At 32.5% G+C, this 23353-nt stretch overlaps 4 protein-coding genes and 1 long non-coding RNA gene across 9 annotated transcripts; 2 read left to right on the top strand and 3 right to left on the bottom strand.

The window, feature by feature from the left end:
- Positions 1 to 1655: 1655 nt before the first annotated feature.
- Positions 1656 to 3567, bottom strand: LOC133802416 (uncharacterized). The gene is made up of 4 exons (XM_062240717.1): positions 3033 to 3567; positions 2577 to 2729; positions 2265 to 2470; positions 1656 to 2017 (listed from the first exon to the last, which is right to left on the bottom strand). Exons 1-4 carry the CDS (start codon positions 3516 to 3518, stop codon positions 1810 to 1812), a joined length of 1053 nt encoding a protein of 350 aa, XP_062096701.1. The 5' UTR covers positions 3519 to 3567; the 3' UTR covers positions 1656 to 1809.
- A 1194-nt stretch (positions 3568 to 4761) lies between these two features.
- LOC133801949 (uncharacterized) lies at positions 4762 to 8888 on the bottom strand. The gene is made up of 3 exons (XM_062240179.1): positions 8729 to 8888; positions 7879 to 8367; positions 4762 to 6736 (listed from the first exon to the last, which is right to left on the bottom strand). Exons 1-3 carry the CDS (start codon positions 8846 to 8848, stop codon positions 5198 to 5200), a joined length of 2148 nt encoding a protein of 715 aa, XP_062096163.1. The 5' UTR covers positions 8849 to 8888; the 3' UTR covers positions 4762 to 5197.
- A 2765-nt stretch (positions 8889 to 11653) lies between these two features.
- LOC133801950 (pentatricopeptide repeat-containing protein At4g18975, chloroplastic) lies at positions 11654 to 15688 on the top strand. 5 transcript variants are annotated; one of them, XM_062240184.1, is made up of 8 exons: positions 11654 to 11779; positions 12578 to 12687; positions 13318 to 13478; positions 13567 to 13667; positions 13858 to 13957; positions 14135 to 14278; positions 14776 to 14988; positions 15197 to 15380. In XM_062240184.1, exons 3-8 carry the CDS (start codon positions 13362 to 13364, stop codon positions 15233 to 15235), a joined length of 714 nt encoding a protein of 237 aa, XP_062096168.1. In that variant the 5' UTR covers positions 11654 to 11779; positions 12578 to 12687; positions 13318 to 13361; the 3' UTR covers positions 15236 to 15380. The 5 variants fall into 5 exon arrangements, with proteins under 5 accessions (XP_062096168.1, XP_062096165.1, XP_062096167.1 ...); XM_062240181.1 differs by having other exon boundaries at positions 11661 to 11779; positions 13321 to 13478; positions 15205 to 15688; XM_062240180.1 differs by having other exon boundaries at positions 11662 to 11779; positions 15205 to 15688.
- Positions 15689 to 15753: 65 nt separating this feature from the next.
- Positions 15754 to 21637, bottom strand: LOC133801948 (subtilisin-like protease SBT5.6). Its single transcript, XM_062240178.1, has 9 exons — positions 21448 to 21637; positions 21141 to 21348; positions 20809 to 21039; positions 20296 to 20407; positions 17695 to 18256; positions 17514 to 17611; positions 17049 to 17406; positions 16754 to 16973; positions 15754 to 16483 (listed from the first exon to the last, which is right to left on the bottom strand). Exons 1-9 carry the CDS (start codon positions 21532 to 21534, stop codon positions 15945 to 15947), a joined length of 2415 nt encoding a protein of 804 aa, XP_062096162.1. The 5' UTR covers positions 21535 to 21637; the 3' UTR covers positions 15754 to 15944.
- Positions 17349 to 18405, top strand: LOC133801952 (uncharacterized). The gene is made up of 2 exons (XR_009877075.1): positions 17349 to 17423; positions 17672 to 18405. It is a non-coding gene; the product is annotated as an uncharacterized LOC133801952 (long non-coding RNA).
- Positions 21638 to 23353: the final 1716 nt, after the last annotated feature.

The following is a 23353-nucleotide window of genomic DNA, read 5'->3' as shown; positions in this document are numbered from 1 at the left end:
TGGAGGAATTGGTGGAATCAATGGCAAGGGAATTGGCTAAGTCCTATCAAAAGACTGATACCATGATGGAAGAGCAGAAGAAGCTGATGAGCAATGATAATGATCATTATCATCAACATCAACAACATCTCAAAAGAAAGTTTAATCAGTTACTAACTGAGTTCTTTTCTTCCTCACATCCTGAGAATGGCAACAATGAGAACATTGACTGATCCAACTTCAAGACTTCAGATGAACTCAAGTCCCCCAACAATGATAACCAGTTTACTCTTCTTTGTTTGAAGTCAGAGTTCCAAACGTTGAAAGATAAAGATAAATAAAAGATTGAAAGACATGATGATGATGATGATGATGATGATGGAATATTGCCAGCTCAAGGATACCAAGGTTTTCAAGAGGGTTGTTTCTGTGATTTTAAGAGCTGAGATTGAGCTTAAGAAGATTGAGAGGAACAACCCTTTGGATGATGATGAAATTGATCAAGTCTTTGACATGTTCTTCTGCGAAACTCTGTGTTTGGAGTCGATTTTGAGCTATCCGAATCTGTCGATGATCAGCTGGAAGCTATTAAGAAGGCTGTTGAGGAGTGTATGAAGCAAGTGGATGAGATTGGATCAAAAGTGGATGCTTTGAAGACTCGTTTCCTATCCGAAAAGACAGGAGAGAAACAGGTGATGGAGGAGTTTCAGACAACAATGAGACTTTGGATTGATTCACAGTGGAAATCTTTCTAGATGATGATGCGTTAGATCAGATGGATTATTTAGTTTGTTTTCAGAAGTTGCTTTTCATGTTTTTTGTTGTTTTTTTTCTTCTTCTTTTGTAAGTGATCATATTGACCTTACTTTGGTTTCATTATGTGATGTAGCAATTCTTCTGTTCTGTTCTAATGAGCTTGCCAACATAGTTAATTAACCTGTCAGATATAGATTTGGATAATGAAGATTTAATACTGTCATTTTTTTAATGCAAACATTAAGATTATTTCTTTGAATTTCAACAAAATCCAAAATGATCACTTCTTGCTTGCTATATGCTACTACCAAATAACACAATTCACCAAAAGTTGAGTTGGCTCAAATAATGAAAGTAACTTTTGTCTTTGGCTCGATGAATCTGATTTTGGATTAACAAAGTTATGTGGGCTATATACTATAGCTGAAGCCAAATCCAAGCTTTATTATATGAGCCACCATCACAATATATTACCTTACTAATCTTACATGCAATTCTAGTTTGAGTTGACCTTATTACTTCTACTTAGTATACCTTCCAAGAAGTAAGAGCTAGATAGTGCTCATTTTCTAGTTTTAGAGTTCATATTCATGACCAAAATTTGAGACCATGGATAGTTATTTAAAAAAAATTACTAGTAAAAAGATACGACAAGTCGTTATGTCGCAATGTATCTTCCTTTTTCAACCTGCATGTCGTTTATGAAAAAAACGACTTGTCGTTTCTTTCAAGTGTTCTGTTTCAAACAGTCTATCTCTATCTGCAATTGGAGCACTTAAACCAAAACCAGCATATCAAGACTAACTTCATTGAACATAAAAGACCACATTTCTGATGCATCTGAAGGGACAAAAGAAGCAAGAACAGAAAGAAACGGCAGAGAAGATCGATGAGATTGTAGAGAACCAGATAGAAGATAATAAAAATGAAATCTTAAACTTCTTTTTTATAGGAATATTATGCACAGAACTAATATTTTTACAATGGGGGCTGGACAGTTAATATTACAAGCACAGCACAATCCAAGGAAATTGACGAATTAATACAATTATGGTATATTTTTATGTATATAGTTCAATGTTGAAAGAAGAGAGCAGCTCCAACTAACCCTAACCACAGTGCCAAAGCTATCCAAAAACCTTGGCTTTTCTCCAATCCAGTTGGGGGTCGCCACACCATAAAGTCCCCTAAAAAGTCCCTTGAGGATGGAATCTGATTAGTTGTTGATCCAATGTTTTTTCGATCACTGTCCTTGTTTTTATCAGTCCACGTTCCTGCATAGCTGAATTCGCAGAGAACACCGTTTGTTAAAAAACATTTTAAGCTCAAAAATGTTGCCAAAAACTAGGATGACTACAGCAATTGCTATGTAGGTGATCAAGAAGGACTACTCAAACTTTAGATTTTGTGCTTAAGCTACTTTCTTAGGTAATAGCTAGTGTAATTGAACCAACAATACCAGGACAGCTAGAGCCAAAGACTAATAAGGAACAAAACTCAGACATTGTAACCAAATAAACGATCAATACCTGTCATAACTAGAACCAATCAATGGTATGGTCACCATTTCCTCTTGGGTTATCTTGAGCTTTGGAGCTTGCAAAATGTAGCGAAGTTCAGCAGCTTGGCGGCGGATGCTGACATAGGGATGTCTCGTCTCCAATTGCTTGTAAAGAGCGATGCAATCAGTGTGGCGACTATTAGCCTCGTACGCCATGGCAAGCCATATTTGAATCTAAGAAAGCAAAAGACCAAGGTTTATACTTATACCATGGCTCACAATAAAGAAAGAACACAATTTTTCCCAAAGAGGAATCCTCATTAGAAGTTAACAAACCAACCTCACCGCCAAATAACGTTGGCCCTGGTATAATTGTTAGAGCACCTTCTAAGAACTCAATGGCACGCCCATACATTCCCTTCCCATATGCTTTCTGGCCCAAATCGAACATCAATTGTGCTGTTTCTCTCCGCTCTGCCTGTTCTTTTGCCACCTATTCGCACACCCCAAAAAAATACCAACAAATTTTATCTCATGATATCAGTTCAAACATATCCCGAAATCAAATACTGGTTACTCTTACTCTAGCATTAACTACTACTTAACAATAGAGTGGCAGAGCAAAATACCCAAATAAGGAAACTTTCACTTTCAAGTAATCAAGCTTCAGCTACATAGAAAAACCCATCAAATAAAAAGCTTACATTCCTTTGGCTTAGAGAAAATTGTTAGAAAAAAGTTCAAAACTTTCATCCAAAATATACGAATTCCATCAACAAGAAGAGAAATATCTCACCTTTTCAAGCTCTTTTCTAACTCTCATCCGTTTCTCTTCCTCGGTCTCCTCCACACCTTCGCCATCCTCCAATTGGCTCTGCAACTCCTCAGCCTTCTTCTCCAACTCTTTCTTCTCCTCAATCTCCTTCACTCTCCTCCGCATTTCCTTCTCCCAATCAAATTTCTCCTCTTCCCAATCACCGTTACCGTTACCGTTTCCCTCCTCATCGCTCGATCCGGCGTCAGAAGAATCCACACCGTTCACCTTCGAATTCGCTTTTCCACGAGCCACCACTCTCTGGCTCCGAATCTCTCCGTCGGATTCAAAACCCTTACCGGCGATAAACGAGCTCAACGCATGAGGCTCTCTTCTCGGCGGCCAGTTATGAAGACTCAAAACAGCGTCCAGAGCCACCACTGGACGACTCTTCCGATCGGGTAATATGGTTCGAGAAGAAGCCACGTCGATTGAGAGAGCTAAGTTACCGAAAACCACCACCGCCATAGTCGCCGGAGATTGAGGTGTGAGAACTAGGGATTTGTGATTCCCGCTGAAAAGACCATATATATATGGAGGATATTTTTCGTTTTATGACCAAAATACCCTTACGCTTCTGCTGAAATTACTTAAAATAACAACCAAAATCAAACCAATTTTGATTTCTGTGGACATTGCGGCCACGATTTGTATTTGAACAGTTTTGTCTTTGCAGACATTGATTTCGTCAACAACACGTAACTGTAGGGAGTACAAAACGACGTGTCGCTTTTGGCAAAGCTTGTGTTCCAACAATGTCGTTTTTGTGTTCCAAATTTATATTTTTTTTTAAAAAGTCAAATTTTCAATAACTTACAGGGATTTTCTACGGTGCACCCAAAAATGGCATACTGTGCACCTGCTTCGTATTTTCAGTATATGAAGTATTTTCGGCATAAATTTTTTTCACGAGTATGTATACAGTGTCGAAAATAATTTGTTAAAATTTTTTGAACTTTGATTTTAACCGTGTAATTATTCAAAATTTTTAAAAAATTTATAAAGTAATTAAAAACCTACAATATACACAATCATAACAAATCAAGCTGAAAACTATTCCCGTACTAAAAATACAATAGTGCACCGACGTGCCCTTTTTTTGAGATGTACTATAGAACTACCCTAACTTATATTCGTGCTTCAATTAGTTTTGTACTATTTTTAAAATAAAATACTTGTATTTAATTTTATACAATGATTGTATATATTTTTGTCCCATTTTATTTTCATTTTGCCACTATACTTGTCTATTAATATTTTTTTTATTGCATTCTTATTTAATAAAAGTAATAAATTCAGTTACTGAGTCAGAACAAAAACGGAAACAAAAAAATTAATAAATATTATACTAATAAATACATAAAATATATAATTTTTTTCTTTAATTTTATGGGAGGCAATATATATTTTTACATTTATTTATAATATATTTGGTAATAATACGTTGACAAAAAATATACTTCAAAATATTACAAACAATATTATTTTATATGTGTGTGATAGATAAAACATTGAGACACAAACCCCACCTCAAATTATTTTATAATTTAAATTTGTTAATAATAGATAAAACATTTGTATTATTACTCCATAAAATTAGAATTAGCCGTGATCTTATAATAGAGATTAGTCTTGGACAGTAGTCAATCCATTGCCAAAGACCAAATCTAAACACAAGATTATTTATGACTTGAGACAAATAGAGGAAAAAAACTATTCACTTACTAATATTTATTTATCTTCCAAAATATGATATAATATCAATATATATTTATATACTTTTTACACCGTAATAAACATGATTAAATCAAGTTGATTAATCGATGTAAATATGTGCCTACTTTTGTCCCTAAAATATATATAGAGAGAGCATAAACAACAGATGATGTGCAACAAAAGATTGGTTTTTTTTTTTTTCATGACAGATCAACCATTTTATCTCTCAGGAGTATTTCATAAGCCTACTTTGTAACATAAACTACAAGCTAGATCATCCACAACAAGCAGAACAGCTGAAAATTTTCATTACATTCCAATGCAGAGCCAGGCATTAGTATCAAATCTCTGTATCTGATTTTGGTTTAGGAGGCCTTACCCTTTCTTGACGCCGAGGTTGCTGCTCTGGATGCCAATCCTTCAGCTTCAACTCATGCTTTGCCTTCATAGGCCTGCCTCTGCCTAGACATGGTAACTGGTGTTGCTTTTTTTGATGTTGAACGTCCAAGGGAGAGCAAACCTCCATGGTGGTGTCTTCCTCGGCCTGGACGTTTTGGTGACTGCTCTTTCACTTCTGTTTTTGGTTTAGGAGGTCTTCCTCGGCGTGGAGGTGTTGGTGACTGCTCCTCCACCACAGTCTTTGGTTTAGTAGGCCTTGCCTGCTTCCCTAGCGCCTGCGGTTGTTGCTCAATTTTATGTTCAGAAGGTGGAGACCATAACATCATTGCAAGTGAAGCAGGATTGGAAAAAGAGGGCTCATTCTGTGGCAACTGAACCTGACTTTGCTTCTTTCGCTCATTCTGTTCCAAGTCCATTTCCATTTCTCTTTTACGCTTAGATCGCTTTTGATATTTCTTTCCTTGCCCTTGAAGTTGAACTTGCTGCGACAGCTCATCTTGATGCTGGGAAAGCATTGGCGATTCCAAGATTGTAGTCTCGGTGACTAATTTAGGTGTGTTAGGCCTGTGATGGAATCTCGGTTGTCTCTTCTGAACCTGAGATCGATCATGCTCTTGTTTCAATATGGGAGAGAACTTCCTTTTGGCTGATTTAAGCCCAGGGAAAACTTGCATAATAGGAAGCTCTGAAAGCTGCTCCAGATCAAGCTGCTGACCATTACTACTCAGATCATTAGGAGGGGTAGTGGCTGTCTGTGCTGATGCTGATCTTGTTTTGAACTTAAACCTGATTTTGTGCCGTTGCTGCTGCTTTTTTACTTCTCCCAATGAAAATGGCTTTTCAGTTACTTCAGTATGTTGTGTTTGAGCATCATTTTGCTCAAAGCTCATTTCAGGTTGTTGTTCTTCTATCACTTCATTTTGTCGCTCTCTTTGATCAATTTGTTCTTCATTCAATGCAGATGCTGATGTTGTTTTGAACTTAAACCTGATTTTGTATCGCTGCTGCTGCTTTTTTACTTCTCCCGATGAAAATGGTTTTTCAGTTACTTCAGTATGTTGTGTTTGAGCATCATTTTGCTCAAAGCTCATTTCAGGTTGTTGTTCTTCTATCACTTCATTTCGTCGCTCTCTGTGTTCAATTTGTTCTTCATTCAATGCAGATGCTGATGTTGTTTTGTAACTCAACTTTGATCCTTTGTCTAGCTGCTGCTGCTGTTGGTTTTGTACCTCAGCCAATTGACAACTTTCAAGAACTAGCTCAGTTTGTGGAGATTTTAATTCATTTCGCCTCGTTCTTATTCCATGTTTTTCTTCAATCACTTCATACTGTTTTTCCACAGATTCATTGTGTTCTTCATTCCATTTATCATTGGCGAACTGATGTGTTATTTCCTCAACCACAACTTCCTTATGCTCCAAGCTTATTCCAAGCTGCTCATCAACAGCTTCATTATATTTTTCCTCAGTTTCGCCTTCATTACATTCTTTATTCAAGTTTTCACTTTCTTCATATTCCTCTTCAGTGATTTGCTGTATTATATTTTCATCGTTCACTATCAAGCTTGTTCTCTGCATTACAGCATACAACCACTATGAAGTCAATTTTACCATAAATATTTAATAAAGCAATAATTATTATGAAAAACCTATGTTAGTGTTGTAATCAAAATCTAGGCATAAACTAATACAGGTCCAAGAGTTGAGTTATCTCACAATCAATGTATCAAAAGCCTACCACAAAAAAAATCAATAGCAAATACACTGAAAAGTGTCAGCACACATATTCACAACCATTACTAGAAGCCAACTCACTTGAAGAATGGGGTAAACATCCACAAGTGAGATTCCAATCACTAAACTACTCACAATTAGTGTTTAACACACTAACAATCAGCTTCTGACCCTATAAAAGCATCACTTACAGACTTAGGACAAACACACAAAAACTATTATTCACTCTCTCTAAAAAACTTATATTCGAGTTGCTAATGTAACCGTCAAAGTCCTTTTGGTTGGTACCATTCCAGTGTCCCAAGAAAGCTCTTAATGATCTTTTGATTTTATAGGTTGCTCATGGCCCAAAATTTGTAATTGTTTGATTTGACTCCCTACAGTTTCTACCGCATAATAATATACCCATAATCCTAAATAGAAAAAAAAATTCATAATTTTCGTCAACTAAATTGATGAGACCCTTTAAGGACAAAACATGATTAATGATAAGATATAATAGATAATAAGAAAACACGAAGAAAAAACAAACCTAAATACCACTATTTAAAGCGTCTTAAACCTGAGTAATCAAAGATAGCGTAAAGCTCTTTAATTGTTTTCCTACAAAGATGACAAATTCAGTTCCTTTAAAAAATGTTGATATTTATTTTCAACCATAACCTACTAGATCGCCATTACCATAATTTCCCCAGATAAACCATCTTACTCCTTAAAATCCTTGCAAAAAACAATCAATGATCATTCCATAACCAAATTCTAACCATGTTCAGTACACAAGACTTTCCAAAACTAATAGATAACCAAGCAATTCATAACAAAGAACTCCAGAACCATGCTTTAGCTAGCTACCTGAATTATCAAATCATTTACTAGTACACAAACTTTATGAGAAATTTTAGTTGAACTGTTACATAAGTTTAACACAAACATATGCATATATGCTAAATCACAATGCCAAGCAAAGATGAAACACGTACCTCATTCTCTACATCAGTCACCACAACTAGTTGTCTTTCGAACATAGATTGCTCTTCAGCGATTTCGGTGTTCTCTTTCTTTCCTTTGTCAACACTTTCCGCTACCACCACCGCTCTTTGCACATCCTCTTCTTCTTCCCTTTTCTTCTGCTCATCAATCTCTTCATTGGTCATCTCTTGCTCCTCAGTTTGTCTTCCCTCTCCAATCTCTTCGACAATTGTATTCAGTTTGCTTCGCACACACACTCTCTTTCCCAATCTTCCGCGCCTTTTTCTCTTCTTCGAATCCACTCTCTCAACCGGAAGAATGTACACTCCATCATTCACACACTTAACCTCTCTTCTCTCACAAAGCTTTCTCAAATAATGCCTCAGAAATAGACCATGTGCAACAGGCAGAACATCATACTCCCTCTCAATAAACTCAGCTATCGCCTCATAACTCGACCCACTTCCTTCATTCAACTCCATTATTGCCCTACTTATCATCTGTTTTTCATAACATGATCACCATTAACATTCTTAACAAAGATTTTTTCATCAAACTATAAATTAGGAAAACAAACTCACCAAAAATGAAAGGAATTTTCTTAACTACGCAATTAAATGTCAAATTAACCACACAAAGTCCCAAGATCGAATTTTTTTAACATAAATGGTAAATTAACACTAATCATTACATGGATTTTCCACCAATGCATGCGTGTGTTAGAATGAAGGCAAAATTGAGGCTAACAAGCAAGGTATAAAAATCACATTAATGGTAAATTTAGGATCTTTAGCACATAAAAGTTAGTATCAAAACAAAAAGAGTGCGAAATAGAGAGAGAGAGAGAGAGAGAGAGATTACCAAGGAATATGGAGGGTGATTGGGTGTGTCAAATTTGGAGAATGGAGAATGTGACGAAACCAAGTATTTGAGCTTCTCCATTGCACGCTTCAGTTTGAATTTGGCATTGGGGTTTGCCATTGTTTGTTTTGCTTGGACAATAAGAAAAGAAAATTTGAGTTTTTTTTTTATTAGTTTCTATCTTCGACTGGAGAAGAAGACTATATATATAGTGGCAGTGAGACTGAGATCCTATTTTTTTTTGGCTTTATTATTTGATAAATAAATTAGAAAAAACGGTTGAGTAAGATTTTTTATTAAAAAAATAATGTTTTTTATATATTGATAATATTTGTATGAAAAAAATATATAAAAAGTAGTTAGTTGAAAAATAAAATAAAATAAATCATAATTACCTACTTGATTCTTTTTTTTTTAATTTAATTAATTATAAATTGAAAGGTATTTTAGTTATTAAAAATAATAATTTTCTACTAAAACTTGTTATAAAAATTAGGACAAATGGTCTCTTAGGCCCCACCTTTTGTTGAGAGTTTCTCTTTAACCCATCATTTTTGCTTGTATATTTATATAAATAAAAAATAATAATAAAAGTATATTTATATATATATATATATATTTATATATATATATTACTTTTTGCTTGTATCATCCTTAAAAATTTACCAATCCAACTTTTTATTTTTCCCATTTTTTTAACTATAAATATAAGCATATATTTTATAAATTAATATATTATATTTTTCTTCTAAATTATTAGTGAGTTTATATATATATATAAGATAATAAACTTATATGGTTTAAAAAAATTATTCACATATTATATGTATTTTGAATAATATTTTTCTTCTATAAGCATATATTATATTTTTTTCTTCTAAATTAATATAATTTTTTCTAAGTAATATGTATAAGTAAGCATATGTGTGAGTAATTTTTTTAAAACAAAAAAATTGTATAGTGTGGAACGGAATGATAATTAAATTAAAAGTAATTTTTTTTATGGAAAATACTATTTTAGCCTCCTTATTTTTTCTGAATACAATCGACCATTGTGTTTTATTAAATGACAATTTAGACCATGTATTTTACAAAATGGATCAAAATAGTACCTTAGATCCATTTTTTGTTAAAATATTTTCAATTACAAGATCAATTATTGGGTCGTTAGAGATGCGGTTGGTTCACAGAAGCGGAGAGTATGGTCGAAGAGCTGAAAATGAAATATTATATTTGAAAATATTTTGACCAAAATCGGGTCTAAGTTACTACTTTGATCCATTTTGTAAAACACATGGTCCAAATTATCATTTAACAAAACACAAAGGTCGATCGCGTATTTGTGAAAAACACAAAGGTCAAACATATTTTCCCTTTTTTTTTTAACTAATATAAGTTAATGATTTTAACATGTTTAACTGATACATATTATTTTAAATAATATATATAAACTCACTAATAATTTAGAAAAAAATATATAATGTATGCTTATAATCTATTAATTTATAAAATATATAATTATATTATAGTTAAGAAAAATGGGAAAAATAAAAAGTTGGATCGGTAGAAATTTAAGGATGATACAAGCAAAGTAAAGAGCAACACATATATGAACATATATTTAGAAATATTTTTTTTATTTCTTAAAAAAAACCCAAAGTGGAAAATTTTGTCTCTCTAAAAAAAAATAGTTTAGTTTTTATTTTTGTATAAAATGGGGTAAGTGAACAACAATGCAAAAATGAAAACTCTCAATAAAAATGGGGGCTAGTGGGTTATTTGTCCTAAAAATTACTTGGTTTAGTCACAAACTATTTGAGATCAAAACCCAAACATTCAATTTCTCATGAGATACTCCCACATGTAAAACTAACTATTTTTTATTAAGATATAATATATATAAATAGAGTTATAGCTATTTTTAATTAATTAATATATATTTTTTTAGGAAAATTTGTTTTTTAAAAATTAGAAAAGTAAAATCCACCATAAAATATGAGATCAAAAAACCAAAATAAATTATTTTAGCCCTTATTAAAAGAAAACTTATTATTGAATTCCTTTCACGTTCATGTCATGTCGAGGTACTACAAAAGAAAAAACTGCAAAATTCGATCCAGTTTATCGTAATCGATTAATTAACATGTTAAGTTGATGGTCTGCCAATTTCGTCACTGGCTACATCTCCACCATTTACCATAGTGTATTGCATGCAATTTTATGATCCATGACAACACTAGCATAGCCACATCAACATTGAATGTATTTTCTGAATATATTTTTAGTTTTTTAATTAAAATAATATAAAATTATTTTTTTTAAAAGTTATTGAACGAGTGCTAAACAATCAAATAAATTGTAGCGTTAGATGTCATTATAGAAAAAAATAATCACTTACAACTTCATAACATAATATAATATGAAATTTTTATGCAAGTTTCACGATGCAGCATAAAGAAGAAAAATTGTTTTAATTTAGACAAATTCATTAAAAATATTATTTAATATCTTCTTTTTTTTTTTCATTTATTTAGTTATAATTCAAAATTAGGATATTCTAAAAGTTTTATTAATAAATTAATTTGAAATATATCAAAATTATATTCCGTCTATTTTAACAATCATAGAGATTTGAAAATTTTAGAAAATAAGAACATTTTAGTATTAAAAAAATTATAAAATAATAAAAAAAAGGGGACACTTTTATAAAAAAAAAAATTAACAAAAATTTACTAATAGGAACCAATTAGTTAATTAAAAATGATTTTATTTTTTATTCAAAAAAAAAAAATTGACTCATATAAATAAATGAATGATAGCTTTTTTTTTTTCTCAAAAAATAAAAAAGTGAATGATAAGTTTTTTTAAAAAAAAACAAAATTATAATTTAAAAAAAAAACAGTACATATATAAATTAAAAGCCCAATTTCACGTTCGTTTTTTCTGTTACTTATTTTATCCAAAACCTAAAAAACATTTCCTATTCTCATTTTCTTATTCCCGTTACCTCGCCCAATCCAAAAGCCTCCACTCAGCTATCACGAATTCATGGTAAATATCTATTCTCTGTACTTTTCTCTTTTGGGGGGTCAATTTCGTGCCATTTTATAGCTCTCTGTGCTTCGTTATTGATTGATATTGTTGTAGTTGATATATGTATACATAATGTTTGATAAAATGCCTGTGTGAAGAATTGGTTATTTTAAGCTCAACTTATGCAGTTTCTGTACTTTTATGGAAGTTATAGCTCTCATGTTCATTGTCCATCGTTATCAAAAATATAAGATTGAGTTGAGTGGTCATGACTCGCTAGTAGGATAAGCAAGGCTTAATTTGTTGCTCTTAATAAACCATAGTATAGCTTATGTATCATCAATAGGTTGAATAATTTTCATCTTTTTCTTGTATTTGTGTTTCACCATTTGACTACTGCTGTTTCTATACGCCACCGATCACAGTTTTGATTGCATGGAAGTAGAATCTCAGTTTTTATTCCTGCAGTAGTTTAGCTCTATCTCCTTTTGAATTACATAACACAAAATTATCTTTTAAGTAGAAAATTAAGAAAAGATTTAGTGATATGTATCAGTCTGATAGAAGAAAGGAGCAATTTTCAATTAAGGTGGCACTTGATTAGTCAGGCAGGAAACTTTGAAAATGATTTTGTTTGTCCACTTAGATTCTGTTGGTTGGTAGTACTAGTAGTATTAATGTTGTTCAAAAATTTAATTACTATGATATATGTATTAGTTATAATAGAATGTGCATCTGTTCAAGGAAATCATGAAGTGTGAATATATGGAATGTTTATTCTACTATTTACCTTCTTATGTCCTGTGCTTGAAATAGGACTGCTCTTAAGGCTCTATGGCTTCTTTGTGATGTGAGCAACCAAAAATGTCATACCTACTAAGGTCTTTAATTGCTGATCACACACTAAATGCATAGACAGTGACTTGGTATGCTTGTTTTTTTTTTTTATAAATACTTTTTTTATATATATATTTTTTACTCTGATTAAGCCCATCACTTTGCCTACAATTTGTAAATTAATGTGAGCAAATGTTAGAGATGATACTGCTGGAGAAATGTAGCTTAACTATAATAATAGAAAGTAAATGTTATGAACTGTAATTGAAATACAAATTATTTATGAGACTTTTATCTACAGTTATGAGTTTAACTTAATTTAGTATTTTAAATTTCAATTAAATAAAATTTGTAGCTATATTAGAAAATTAAATAAAATTTGTAGCTATATTAGAAGATTAATCTTAATTAAAATTGATTGATAGAATTTTGTTAAATGAAATTATTTTCAAATTAGCCTAACCAATCATATGTTTTTTTTGTTTTTGTTATACTTTCAGAAACATGCCTTGAGTAATTAAATTCAGATTCTTATTCCATATTCAATTTTTTAAATAAATTTTCAACCATGGGCCGATCCATGATCTTTCAAATGGTTTTGCTTTATTGGTCCAATTTCAAATATTTTTACTAAATTAGCTTCATAATTCTAGTTCTCATTATTCTTCATCATATTCATGAAATTGCAATGAAGCTGAATAACTGTTTATTAACACTAGGAGGTTTCTTCTTGCTCCAATTTGCTTATGAAATTTGAGAAATAATGGTGAATGCAACGTTTTTAAGTTCTGGGTACTCAATTGGGTGCCATTTTTACTCATCAAGCTGCAAAATTTCCAAGTCTCAGAAGGAAATTGGGTTTCTTATCTTTGCTGCAAAGGTGAGTAAAACCAAACACTGGGTTTTATTATATGGAAGTGTTAAACTTGGCAGAGGTAAAGCTAACTCGGGTTTTTCACCCCTTTTAGGCAAACCCTTCTCATGGAAAGTTGGTGATGAGCTCTTCCTATCAAAAGAGGTCTAGCAAGTTTAGTGGAGAGCCACAAACTAGTTCAAAAGCAATTGAAAAGTGGGTTATTTTCTTGAGGCGTTTTATTCTGTCTAATTCTGTTTTGTAATGTTTGCTTTTGGCATATTTTCTTATCATGATTATCAATATATTGCACCCTTTCATGATCTGATTGTGCTTTGTGTGTTAGCTATGCCCTTTTTCCTTTATGTGAATGGTTGAAGACTGTAAAAGTTTGACATAATTATAGGAGGACAACAGTCAAGAAAGCTGGAAAGAGAGAGCATCACTTATGGAAGAAAAGAGATTCTGCTGGCTCGGGGCAGAAGGCACTCAATCTTATTAGAATAGTGAGTTTTCAAGCATCTTTTGTTTTGTGTTTTACAGACTTCTCTTTTTGCTCTTTTAACCTTTTGAGGACATGATTTTAGTTTCGTATTAGATTGTTTATTTTTTGAACAAAAATGAAGCTCTAGATTTCTTCTTTACTAGATACTTTTACTATGTTTGAAACCCAAAAATGGCAGATATCTGATCTTCCTAATGAGAAAGAAGTTGTGTATGGAGCATTAAACAAATGGATAGCTTGGGAGACGGAGTTCCCTTTGATTGCAGCAGCTAAGGCTTTGAGAATCCTAAGAAAAAGGAGTCAATGGAAACGTGTGATCCAAGTATGACATTACACCTACTTTATTAGTATGATGATTCATGCTGGTTTTTGTGATGATACATATTATTTTCTCTGTTGAATCATCATTGTAGTTTAAAATTTACTAATAAATCTGTAGATGCTTTCTACTGTTGGCTTATACTACTTGTCATGCTGCTGAGTGAAACCTGACTGACTTGAATTTCGTAGCTTTTAGGAGTGGTCTCTCTAGTTTCTTTTTTTAATTACATTTTCCATTCATCAACTAAATCTAACTGAAAGGTGTTCTGGAACTGTGAAGATTATTAGTGGCCCAAGTCTGTATGAAATGGCATTTATTGGATGCTGATAGATTTATTTGGTTCTGGGTTTGTTTAGGCCTTGTTAATCATGGACGGGAATGTTATTATGTCAAGCTTCAATTCAATTGCTTGTATTGTGGATATCCATGAATATCTTTACCTTATTACTTATTAGGTATTACAACATTTTGTTGGTTGCTAATCTCTGTGTTGCCAGGTAGCAAAATGGATGTTGAGCAAAGGTCAAGGAGCAACAATGGGGACTTATGACACCCTTCTACTAGCATTCGATATGGATCAGAGAATAGATGAAGCTGAAGCACTATGGAACATGATTTTGCATACACATAAACGTTCTATCTCAAAGCAGTTGTTTTCTAGAATGATTTCTTTGTATAATCATCATGGCATGAAAGATAAGATAATTGAGGTAAGATAATTTCTTTTATTTTTTCTTCAGCGTTTTTATTTATTATTTATTTTATAATTTTAGCTTTTAACCTTTTTGGGAAAATTACTACCTTACCACTAACACTTTGAAGCAGTAACATTCTTAGCACATAACCGATTCCTTAGTTTTCACAACTGGTGTATATAATTAGACTGATAATTCTCAACTTTATGTTTTCATTTTCGAGATAATCAGGTATTTGCAGACATGGAGGAACTGCGTGTAAGACCAGATGATGATACTGTCAGAAGAGTGGCATATGCTTTTCAGGAACTAGGCCAAGAAGAGAAGAAAAAGCTTCTTGTAAGTAAATATGGATGCAAATGGAAGTATATTCACTTCAAGGGTGAACGGATCAGGGTGCAAAGGGACACATGGGCTGAAGATGACAGTTTAACCGACTAAAGTTGAGGGAGTGCACCAAAACTGATCCCTGTATCTATTTGTCATTCTTCTGTTTAAAAGATGCAGTCAGGATAAATTGGTGGTTCTTACCAATGTTCACTTTGATCTCTTCTACAATCTTAAATCTGATCATTGAGATCACACAATAGTTTTAACATCTAGGGGTCAGCATTTAAATTTTTGCGTGTATATGGGGTCATGTTCAGATAGTAATAAAACTATTTGTAATTGACTTTATAATATAACTTTAAGATGCTTTTATTCATTTATTTCACTAATCGTAAAGTTGCTTTGCTACTGTCCTTTTTCACATTCCGAGGGAGTTCATATAGAAGAACATGAAAAAAGAAGGCAGTAAACTTATAATGTAAACTAACTTATTGTTTTTGTCCAGTATGTTGGCAAGGATGATAACCCCCTGACAATTTGTGCAGGGAAATGTAGGTTTGTATTGTTTCTCTATGTCCCTATGTTCTAACTAAGCTGGGGAAACTTGATAAAGAGAGAGATATACTACATCATGAAAGCAGCTAAGCTAAAGAGACTGCAATTGGACTTCGAACAACATGATGTCCATCGAGCCAGGAATACCACCCAAAGGTGTACTCTTTAGTGCTGTTATTGCTTTCAAGTGTCTCACTCCTTGCTTGAACTGTTAGTGTGAAGCTCTTCTTCTGACCAACATGACTAAAGGACAAGATACTTGGGGAAGCTTTAACTGAGATTCCCAATGGAGGTTTAGATTGGAAGAAGTAAACGCTCTTGGCATCCCCCACATTGGTGACGGTCCTTTTGACAGTGATCGTTCCAACAAGTTTAGAGATAGACAAGGAAGGATAGTTGAGTTCCATTGCCGTGGGGGGTTTCTTTGGGCACTTGAATGATTTTTCAGCACTTCGGAGTCCAATGCTGCAAAGGTAGAGAAGATAGTCTTCGTAAGAAGCATCGTAGACAAGGCCAGGATCTGCTGCCTTGGCTGGACGGAAATGGCCAGAGCCATAGGAGAAGGAGTTTGCTAAACCCCCGGACTCGTCACTTAATGCCTCACCCAAGTTGTTCGTCAGACCAGCTGAAATGAAGACATGGAACAAAAAGAGGTTAGACTAGGACTGACATTTGAAATTCCTTCTAACATTGTCTGAACCAGTACAACTGTACAAGAGTTTGGAATTCATAGTAAGATTGAAACTAATGGCTGACTCTGATGAAATGATTTCTTGGTAATTCTCTGAAATAGCCATCTGAGATATGCCGATTTGGTATGTGAATTCTTACTTTGAACTAAAGATGTTTGAAATGCTGACTCATAGTATGGATTGTTACAAGTTGAGCTAATCACCTGTGGTCATGAGAGCAGATCTTATGGCTGCGCTGCTCCAAGTTGGATGAATGGCCTTAATAAGTGCCGCAGCGGCTGCCACATGAGGGCAAGACATTGAAGTTCCTGAGAGTATGTTATACTTGACAATTCGCGGATCTATATCACTTGAAAACTTTGAAGGAGAATCTCCCCCGCTCCATGCTGCCAATATATTCAATCCTGGAGCTGTTATGTCCGGCTGACAAAGATAAAAGAAGCCAATTAGAACACAAAGTCAATCCATATAGATAGATGTAGAAGAAGTTGAGAGTACCTTGAGAATATTTGGCTCTATAACATTTGGACCCCTGCTAGAGAAGCCGGCAACAGAAGGTGCTGGCTTAGTATGCAATACAGTCCTTGCTGGCATGATATATGCTCTTGGATTCTTAGTCGAGTTGATGTACTTGAGAACTTTCATGGCATTGTCGAAACCCAGAGCTGTCGCCGGAAGGAAGTGAGCATCGCAAGGTACCTCTCCTCCACTTGCCTTATTGTTTCCCATTATGTAACCAACTCCGCCAGCTCTTTTCACTACTATGCCTTTTCCAACTCTTGAGTTATTACCTCTCATGCAAAATATGATCTTTCCCTTGGCTTTTTCAGGGGAAAGAGAGTCCTCAAGGCAAAGTCTGCAACAATTTATCAGGTTTGTCATGTCATAAAATGTATATGTGATCACTAACTAGCTCAAATGTCACAAAGATTTAAACTATGTTATATGCATATATTATCTTACGATGCATTCTCTCTCGACACACCCGGTTTTGCTAAATCCGCAGCATATGCCAAAGGGTACAACTTCCTCCTCAGCTTACTTGGTGTGACTGTTTCTCCCTGATCATGATCAAGATTGACAAGTAAAATAACACGATCTTTATTATATGCATTATGCAGGTATTGTTTTTCATTAAGCTCACCAAGATTCTCTGGCCATTTCCAAGCACAACAGGCGCACGAAACTCCCTGTCGACGCTGCTAGCCCCAACAGTAAGTATCCACGGAGCAGGGTTAGACAAAGTCCCCGGCCCAGGGCCACTGTTCCCAGCACTACAAATCACAGTGATGTTTTTCTTGGCAGCATGCAATGCTCCAATGGCAATGCCATCATCACTGTAGTTAACAGGCTTCGTCGTCCCTATTGAGATGCTCATCAAGTGGACGCCATCTGCAATGGCGTCATCCATGGCTGCAAGCATGTCTTCCATGAAGCATGTGTTTCCCTCAGCCTTCTGTCTGCCGGGTATGGCCCAACAAACCTTGTAGATGGCTAGCCTGGCAAGTGGTGCACCCCCGGAAGCTGTGCCATTGGCAAAACCACCGAGAGCAGAGGCGCCAGGTACTCTTCGGCCTGCCACGGTGGAGGCAGTGTGAGTACCATGGCCGTCTTTGTCACGGGGCGAACGGTAGTCCTCTGATGTGTTTAGACGGCCATAATATTGCTCGAAACCTTTGAGGTAATATCTTGCTCCAATTATCTTCCTGTGTAAAATAAAGTCAAGAAATTTATGTCAATATTTGAAATTCACCACTCTTTTTTAGAGGATTTGATACTAACGTTAATGTGAAAACTTGATTATTTACACAATAAATATTTGTGTCAGAACATTAATTTACACAAATTAGTACTATCATATATTTTTTGACAAGGTAATTATTATGAAAATGTAACTATTTAAAGCTCTCTTATATACAAATTAGTTGAAATAATTACATGAGTCATACTAAGTAACTTTTAACATATTCGCAAATGACTATAATGTCTCTAAACATAACTATTTGGTTATCTTTTTTATACACAAATACATATAGCTATAAATATATATATTATGTATATATGTATGTCATGAATAAGGTGATATATACAGTTATATGACATAACAAAAAGGATGGCTGCATCCATTACAGTCCCTACCTTCCCCAAAAGAAAACATTCAAAGCAAATTCTAGCTATTTGGCCATTTATGATGATCATTAAAACCTCAATAATTAGGAGTCTTTCCTTGTACTCAAGCTATTGACTTAAAAGTCATAAATATTTAAATAAATACAAAAAGGGTACAGAAGTTAGAATGAAAGAACGATGCATAGCCGGCTTATGGTCATAATCTTATTATAATAATGCAAAATGCATAGGGTATAGGAATAGCACTGATTGAGGCTCACAAGATGGCTAATATTGCAAGAAGCCAAACTCTCATTAATCACTTACTTTGTCCTTATGGACAAGTCTCATCATCATATATATATTAGTATTATATATATATATTAACTATATATAAATTTGTTTATGTGTTTATATACTACACATAACACAACCACCACTATAGACAGAAATATATAATCTTGGAAACAACATGTTATGCTGTAGGACAGTATGCAGGGTCTCATTTTCAGCATTGGAAAATGACCAATTAATAACATATATATATATATGTATTATTCTATACTAAACTAAGATCAATCACATTTATAATTCATAATAATACTTGATGATAGCTATGATATACATAAATTAATATTGACAAGCATCCCAATTAAGTCGTCAATACACAACACATCAAGTCTAAAATGATCTTTTAATTTCCAACATTTTGTAATATGATTGTGATATGTCTGTCTACTTCTTGATGGGTGTGAATATATATATATATATATATATAACTATATTTTCATTTTATTGTTCTTCCAAAAGCATAAACTTCTCACGTGAATACTACGTACCAGTAAATGTCTTTTCCTATTATAAGGTCATGCAAGTGGAGTTTGACAATGACTGCACCTTCTTTAGACTTGGTCAGGCAAATTATGAGTATTTGGACAAAACTATATACACATATATATATATATAACAGTATTGGTCCCACTTCAATAGGAAAAAAGTCTCTATTATTTGTGTAACTATATATGCTATACAGCCTTGTATAACAAGGTTAGAATAATTTAGAATTATAATTGTTATGGTGAGCTATCTCTTCTAAGACTATTATGTACACATCATCCGATGTTAGTGATTGATTAGACCCATTTCTCAATTAAAGTCAAATAGTTTGAATTATAATAATTATAGATTCTAATATTAGATCATTACATCCTAATAATCTAGCTAGTACTCTTGATCCAAAAGTACTTCCTTAAACCCTCTTGTACAAAATGTTAGGCATATATATATATATATATAATTTGAAATAACTTAAGTATTTATGAGAACCATAGCTTTCTAAAATAAGGGTTCATTAATTTTTGCCAAACACATTGACACAATTGATGAAGTCTAACCATGAAAATTCCTATACATATAGGAACCTAACATCTATAAATATATATATAAACTATATAATATATATATAAATTATATCATCCACGTGTGTGTTATCCTAAAGCAAAAGGCATGAGCCATATTATATAAGTCAAATACATAAAACTATCATACATACATATATATATATATAAATAGATATAGCTATGAAATAGAAGTATAAAGAGTAATTAATTTGATTATGAAATAATTAGGTACGTACCTATTGCAATGGGATGAATTAAAATCAGGACCAGTTTCACAGATTCCCTTCCATGATTTGGGAACAGGTCCCATTCCTTTGTCACTGAAGCTCTCTGATTCTGGCCACACACCTGAAAAATATCTCTTCTTTCAATATATCACATGCAAACCCCTAAATATCTTTTATACACATATATATACACATCTCATTATATCATCATCATAAACTTTTTGAAGTAATTTGTCCTAGTTTTTATTATTTTTTACAAAATAACATCAATTCAAAAATTTCGACTAGCTGTCAGGAAAAGAAGCGTGGGAGATTATTTTATAAAAAATTATTAAAATTGGGTCAGAATAAAAAATGACTTAAAAATAATAGACCATTTTGAGAAATGACTCTAATATATATATAGCTACCTACTAATAAAGTCCTATTTTTTAATATAAAAAGATGAGATACATCATCCACATGTATAAATATGCCAACTTAATCATGTGCATACAAAACTCTAAAATTATAAAGTTTTACCACTGTCCAAGACACCAACAATGACTTGTTCACCATAACGAGCTTTGGATAACAAGTCAGTAGGAATATGACCAAAATGACTATTAGTCGATGATGATGATGATGATGATGATGATGATGAGCTAATAAGTCTCTCGTCTTCTTCCAACCCTGAAAACTCCCACGACCTGGTTGTGTGCATCGTGTACTTGTCTGGCTCACTCTTCGAAATCCACTCCACTTCCTCCATTGCTACATACACATAAGATAACACAATTATCACTACTTATTATAACACATACATATATGTAAGTACATAAAAACGCTATCGTTTTGTTTTGTATTATTATTACCTGATAGCTTAGAGGCTTGTTCTGGGGTGAGTAGGGCTGCGAAGCCATTGATGGAGTGTTTGTAGCTGTAAAGAAGAGAGGCTCTGGCATCTTCTTCTGTCTCCTTCACTGACATCAAGTATGAGTGGTGACTCTCTTCAATCTCACTCAATGTCTTTGCTACTCCATTGTTGTTGTTATTATGATCTCCAAAGTTCACCACGTATACCTGAAAATAATATCATATATATATATATATGTTAAATACATTTAAAATATGACAAGAATATTCATCTAAACATATAGATGATAAAAGAGATTGAGAAACCTGGTGGTGGTTTTGGTATGAGCATGAAACTAAGAGAGGAAGGAGGAAGATGATGAGTGAGATTAAGGGATGTTTCTTCATCATCATATTATTGTTTTTGATTTTGATTTTGATTATGGATTGAGATGAAGAAGATGATGTATGTATATTTATATATATATATATATATACAAAAAGTTTGGAGGGTTTTACATGTTATAATCAATTGTCTTATACTTTTCTCATACCTAAGATTATATATACCGTAGGATTGGGACCTATATATGGAGCTTTTTAATGATTTTTTTATATATATAAATATATCAATTTATTTAACAACTTCTTTATTGGAGTTTTAGATTGGATTTTGTTTTTTGGTTTTTGGGATTTGAGTAAAAAATTTGGCTTTTTTTAGCTAGTAGATTAGGCCTCAGAATCAGGGATTTTGGAGATCAAATGGCCAGGACTGATATATGGAGCTTTTTAATGATTTTTTTTTATATAAATATATCAATTTATTTAACACCTTCTTTATTGGAGTTTTAGATTGGATTTTGTTTTTTTGGTTTTGGGAATTTGAGTAAAAAATTTGGCTTTTTTACCCTAGTAGATTAGGCCTCAGAATCAGGGATTTTGGAGATCAAATGGCCGGGACTGACTGAGCTACTACAGGAAATGGCATAATAATTGGGAGGGTTCAAATACCAATAATAATTTATTTTTTTTAAAAAATTGAAAAAATTTCTTAATATTTTTTTAAGATTATATGATTATAAAACAAAATATTAAAGAAAAGGGGGTTGACCTTTGTTTTTTGTGATAAAAGAAAACAGAACAAATTGACATATAGTCCAATAGTATTGAGTTTTTATGGTTATTATTGGGTGTTGTGTTTTGGTTTTATATAGCATTGGACCATACAAATTAAAATATATTTTTTTCCATTTATTATTATTATTACTATTCAGTGTAGTATCAAGATTCTATAGTTTACTTACCTAATTTAATTTAATTAGAATCTTTTGCTTCTTATTTTTGTATATAATTAATTGGAAGGATAATTTTATATATATATATATATTCTATTTTAATTATATATATTTTTAACATATTTAATATAGGAGACAGTTATTTCATTTCAAATTCAAATTATTTCATAATCCGTTGTTTTAAAAATATTATCTTCCCCTTAAAACCAGGATTAGTCAAAGGAGGTGGAATTAATTTTTCTCCGATAATGTAGGACAAACCAACTAATATTTTAAGCTAATTTTTTAAATAATAACAATAATTTATAATAAGCTAAATTATTTATATTGTATTATTGATTATAACCTAAAAAAGAAAACACCAAAATCATATAAACGTATGGATGTTTAACTATATAAAATGACATTTTTGGCTAGTTCTCAATTTTTTATCTTGATATTCTCAAATAATATTTTTTTTGAGATATTATAAAATAAAACATTCTAAAATAATAATGTGATATATTTTAAGCTACTTTTAAAAATAATAATGGAATTAATTGTTTAAGCATTCTTATAAGATAATACCAAACACTTCAACCAATACAAAGATATGGATCTAGATAAGAAATAATTTAATAATGTGATTGATAGATAAATAAATATGTACTAATAATTTAAAATTCGAAATTGAAAAATAGAGAACTTGATGAAACTCAAATGCAAGAGTTGATTTCATCAAATTATTAACCCTTGACTTGAAACAAATGGAATACAATATTCATATATAAATAAAAGAAAAATTCCAAACCAATTAACCAGTTAAGAGCTGAATTAGTTATCAATTTTTTTTAAAAATAAAATAAAATAAAATTTTAAAACAAATTATTGAAAAAAAATTAATAAATAAATAAAATACTCACCTGTCTATAATCTTCAATGGCTTTGCAGCAAGAAAA

Source organism: Humulus lupulus, chromosome 9, assembly GCF_963169125.1.
Source record: "Humulus lupulus chromosome 9, drHumLupu1.1, whole genome shotgun sequence".
NCBI classification, from domain to species: Eukaryota; Viridiplantae; Streptophyta; class Magnoliopsida; order Rosales; family Cannabaceae; genus Humulus; species Humulus lupulus.
This window is presented reverse-complemented; position numbering and strand designations above follow the sequence as displayed.

What these genes read in the sequence shown, in the direction of transcription:
- LOC133801949 (XM_062240179.1), bottom strand. Translation starts at nt 8,848, where the DNA reads ATGGCAAACCCCAATGCCAAATTCAAACTGAAGCGTGCAATGGAGAAG. An exon ending in ATCACCCTCCATATTCCTTG is followed by an intron (nt 8,368 to 8,728) that starts GTAATCTCTCTC and finishes TATGAAAAACAG; the next exon opens with ATGATAAGTAGGGCAATAAT. An exon ending in TGACTGATGTAGAGAATGAG is followed by an intron (nt 6,737 to 7,878) that starts GTACGTGTTTCA and finishes GCTGTAATGCAG; the next exon opens with AGAACAAGCTTGATAGTGAA.
- LOC133801950 (XM_062240183.1), top strand. Translation starts at nt 13,362, where the DNA reads ATGGTGAATGCAACGTTTTTAAGTTCTGGGTACTCAATTGGGTGCCAT. An exon ending in AGTTCAAAAGCAATTGAAAA is followed by an intron (nt 13,668 to 13,857) that starts GTGGGTTATTTT and finishes ACATAATTATAG; the next exon opens with GAGGACAACAGTCAAGAAAG. An exon ending in CACTCAATCTTATTAGAATA is followed by an intron (nt 13,958 to 14,134) that starts GTGAGTTTTCAA and finishes CAAAAATGGCAG; the next exon opens with ATATCTGATCTTCCTAATGA.
- LOC133801948 (XM_062240178.1), bottom strand. Translation starts at nt 21,534, where the DNA reads ATGATGATGAAGAAACATCCCTTAATCTCACTCATCATCTTCCTCCTT. An exon ending in TAGAGCCAAATATTCTCAAG is followed by an intron (nt 16,974 to 17,048) that starts GTACTCTCAACT and finishes TATCTTTGTCAG; the next exon opens with CCGGACATAACAGCTCCAGG. An exon ending in ATCTGCTCTCATGACCACAG is followed by an intron (nt 16,484 to 16,753) that starts GTGATTAGCTCA and finishes TCTTCATTTCAG; the next exon opens with CTGGTCTGACGAACAACTTG.
- LOC133802416 (XM_062240717.1), bottom strand. Translation starts at nt 3,518, where the DNA reads ATGGCGGTGGTGGTTTTCGGTAACTTAGCTCTCTCAATCGACGTGGCT. An exon ending in CAACGTTATTTGGCGGTGAG is followed by an intron (nt 2,471 to 2,576) that starts GTTGGTTTGTTA and finishes TTGCTTTCTTAG; the next exon opens with ATTCAAATATGGCTTGCCAT. An exon ending in ATTGGTTCTAGTTATGACAG is followed by an intron (nt 2,018 to 2,264) that starts GTATTGATCGTT and finishes CTGCGAATTCAG; the next exon opens with CTATGCAGGAACGTGGACTG.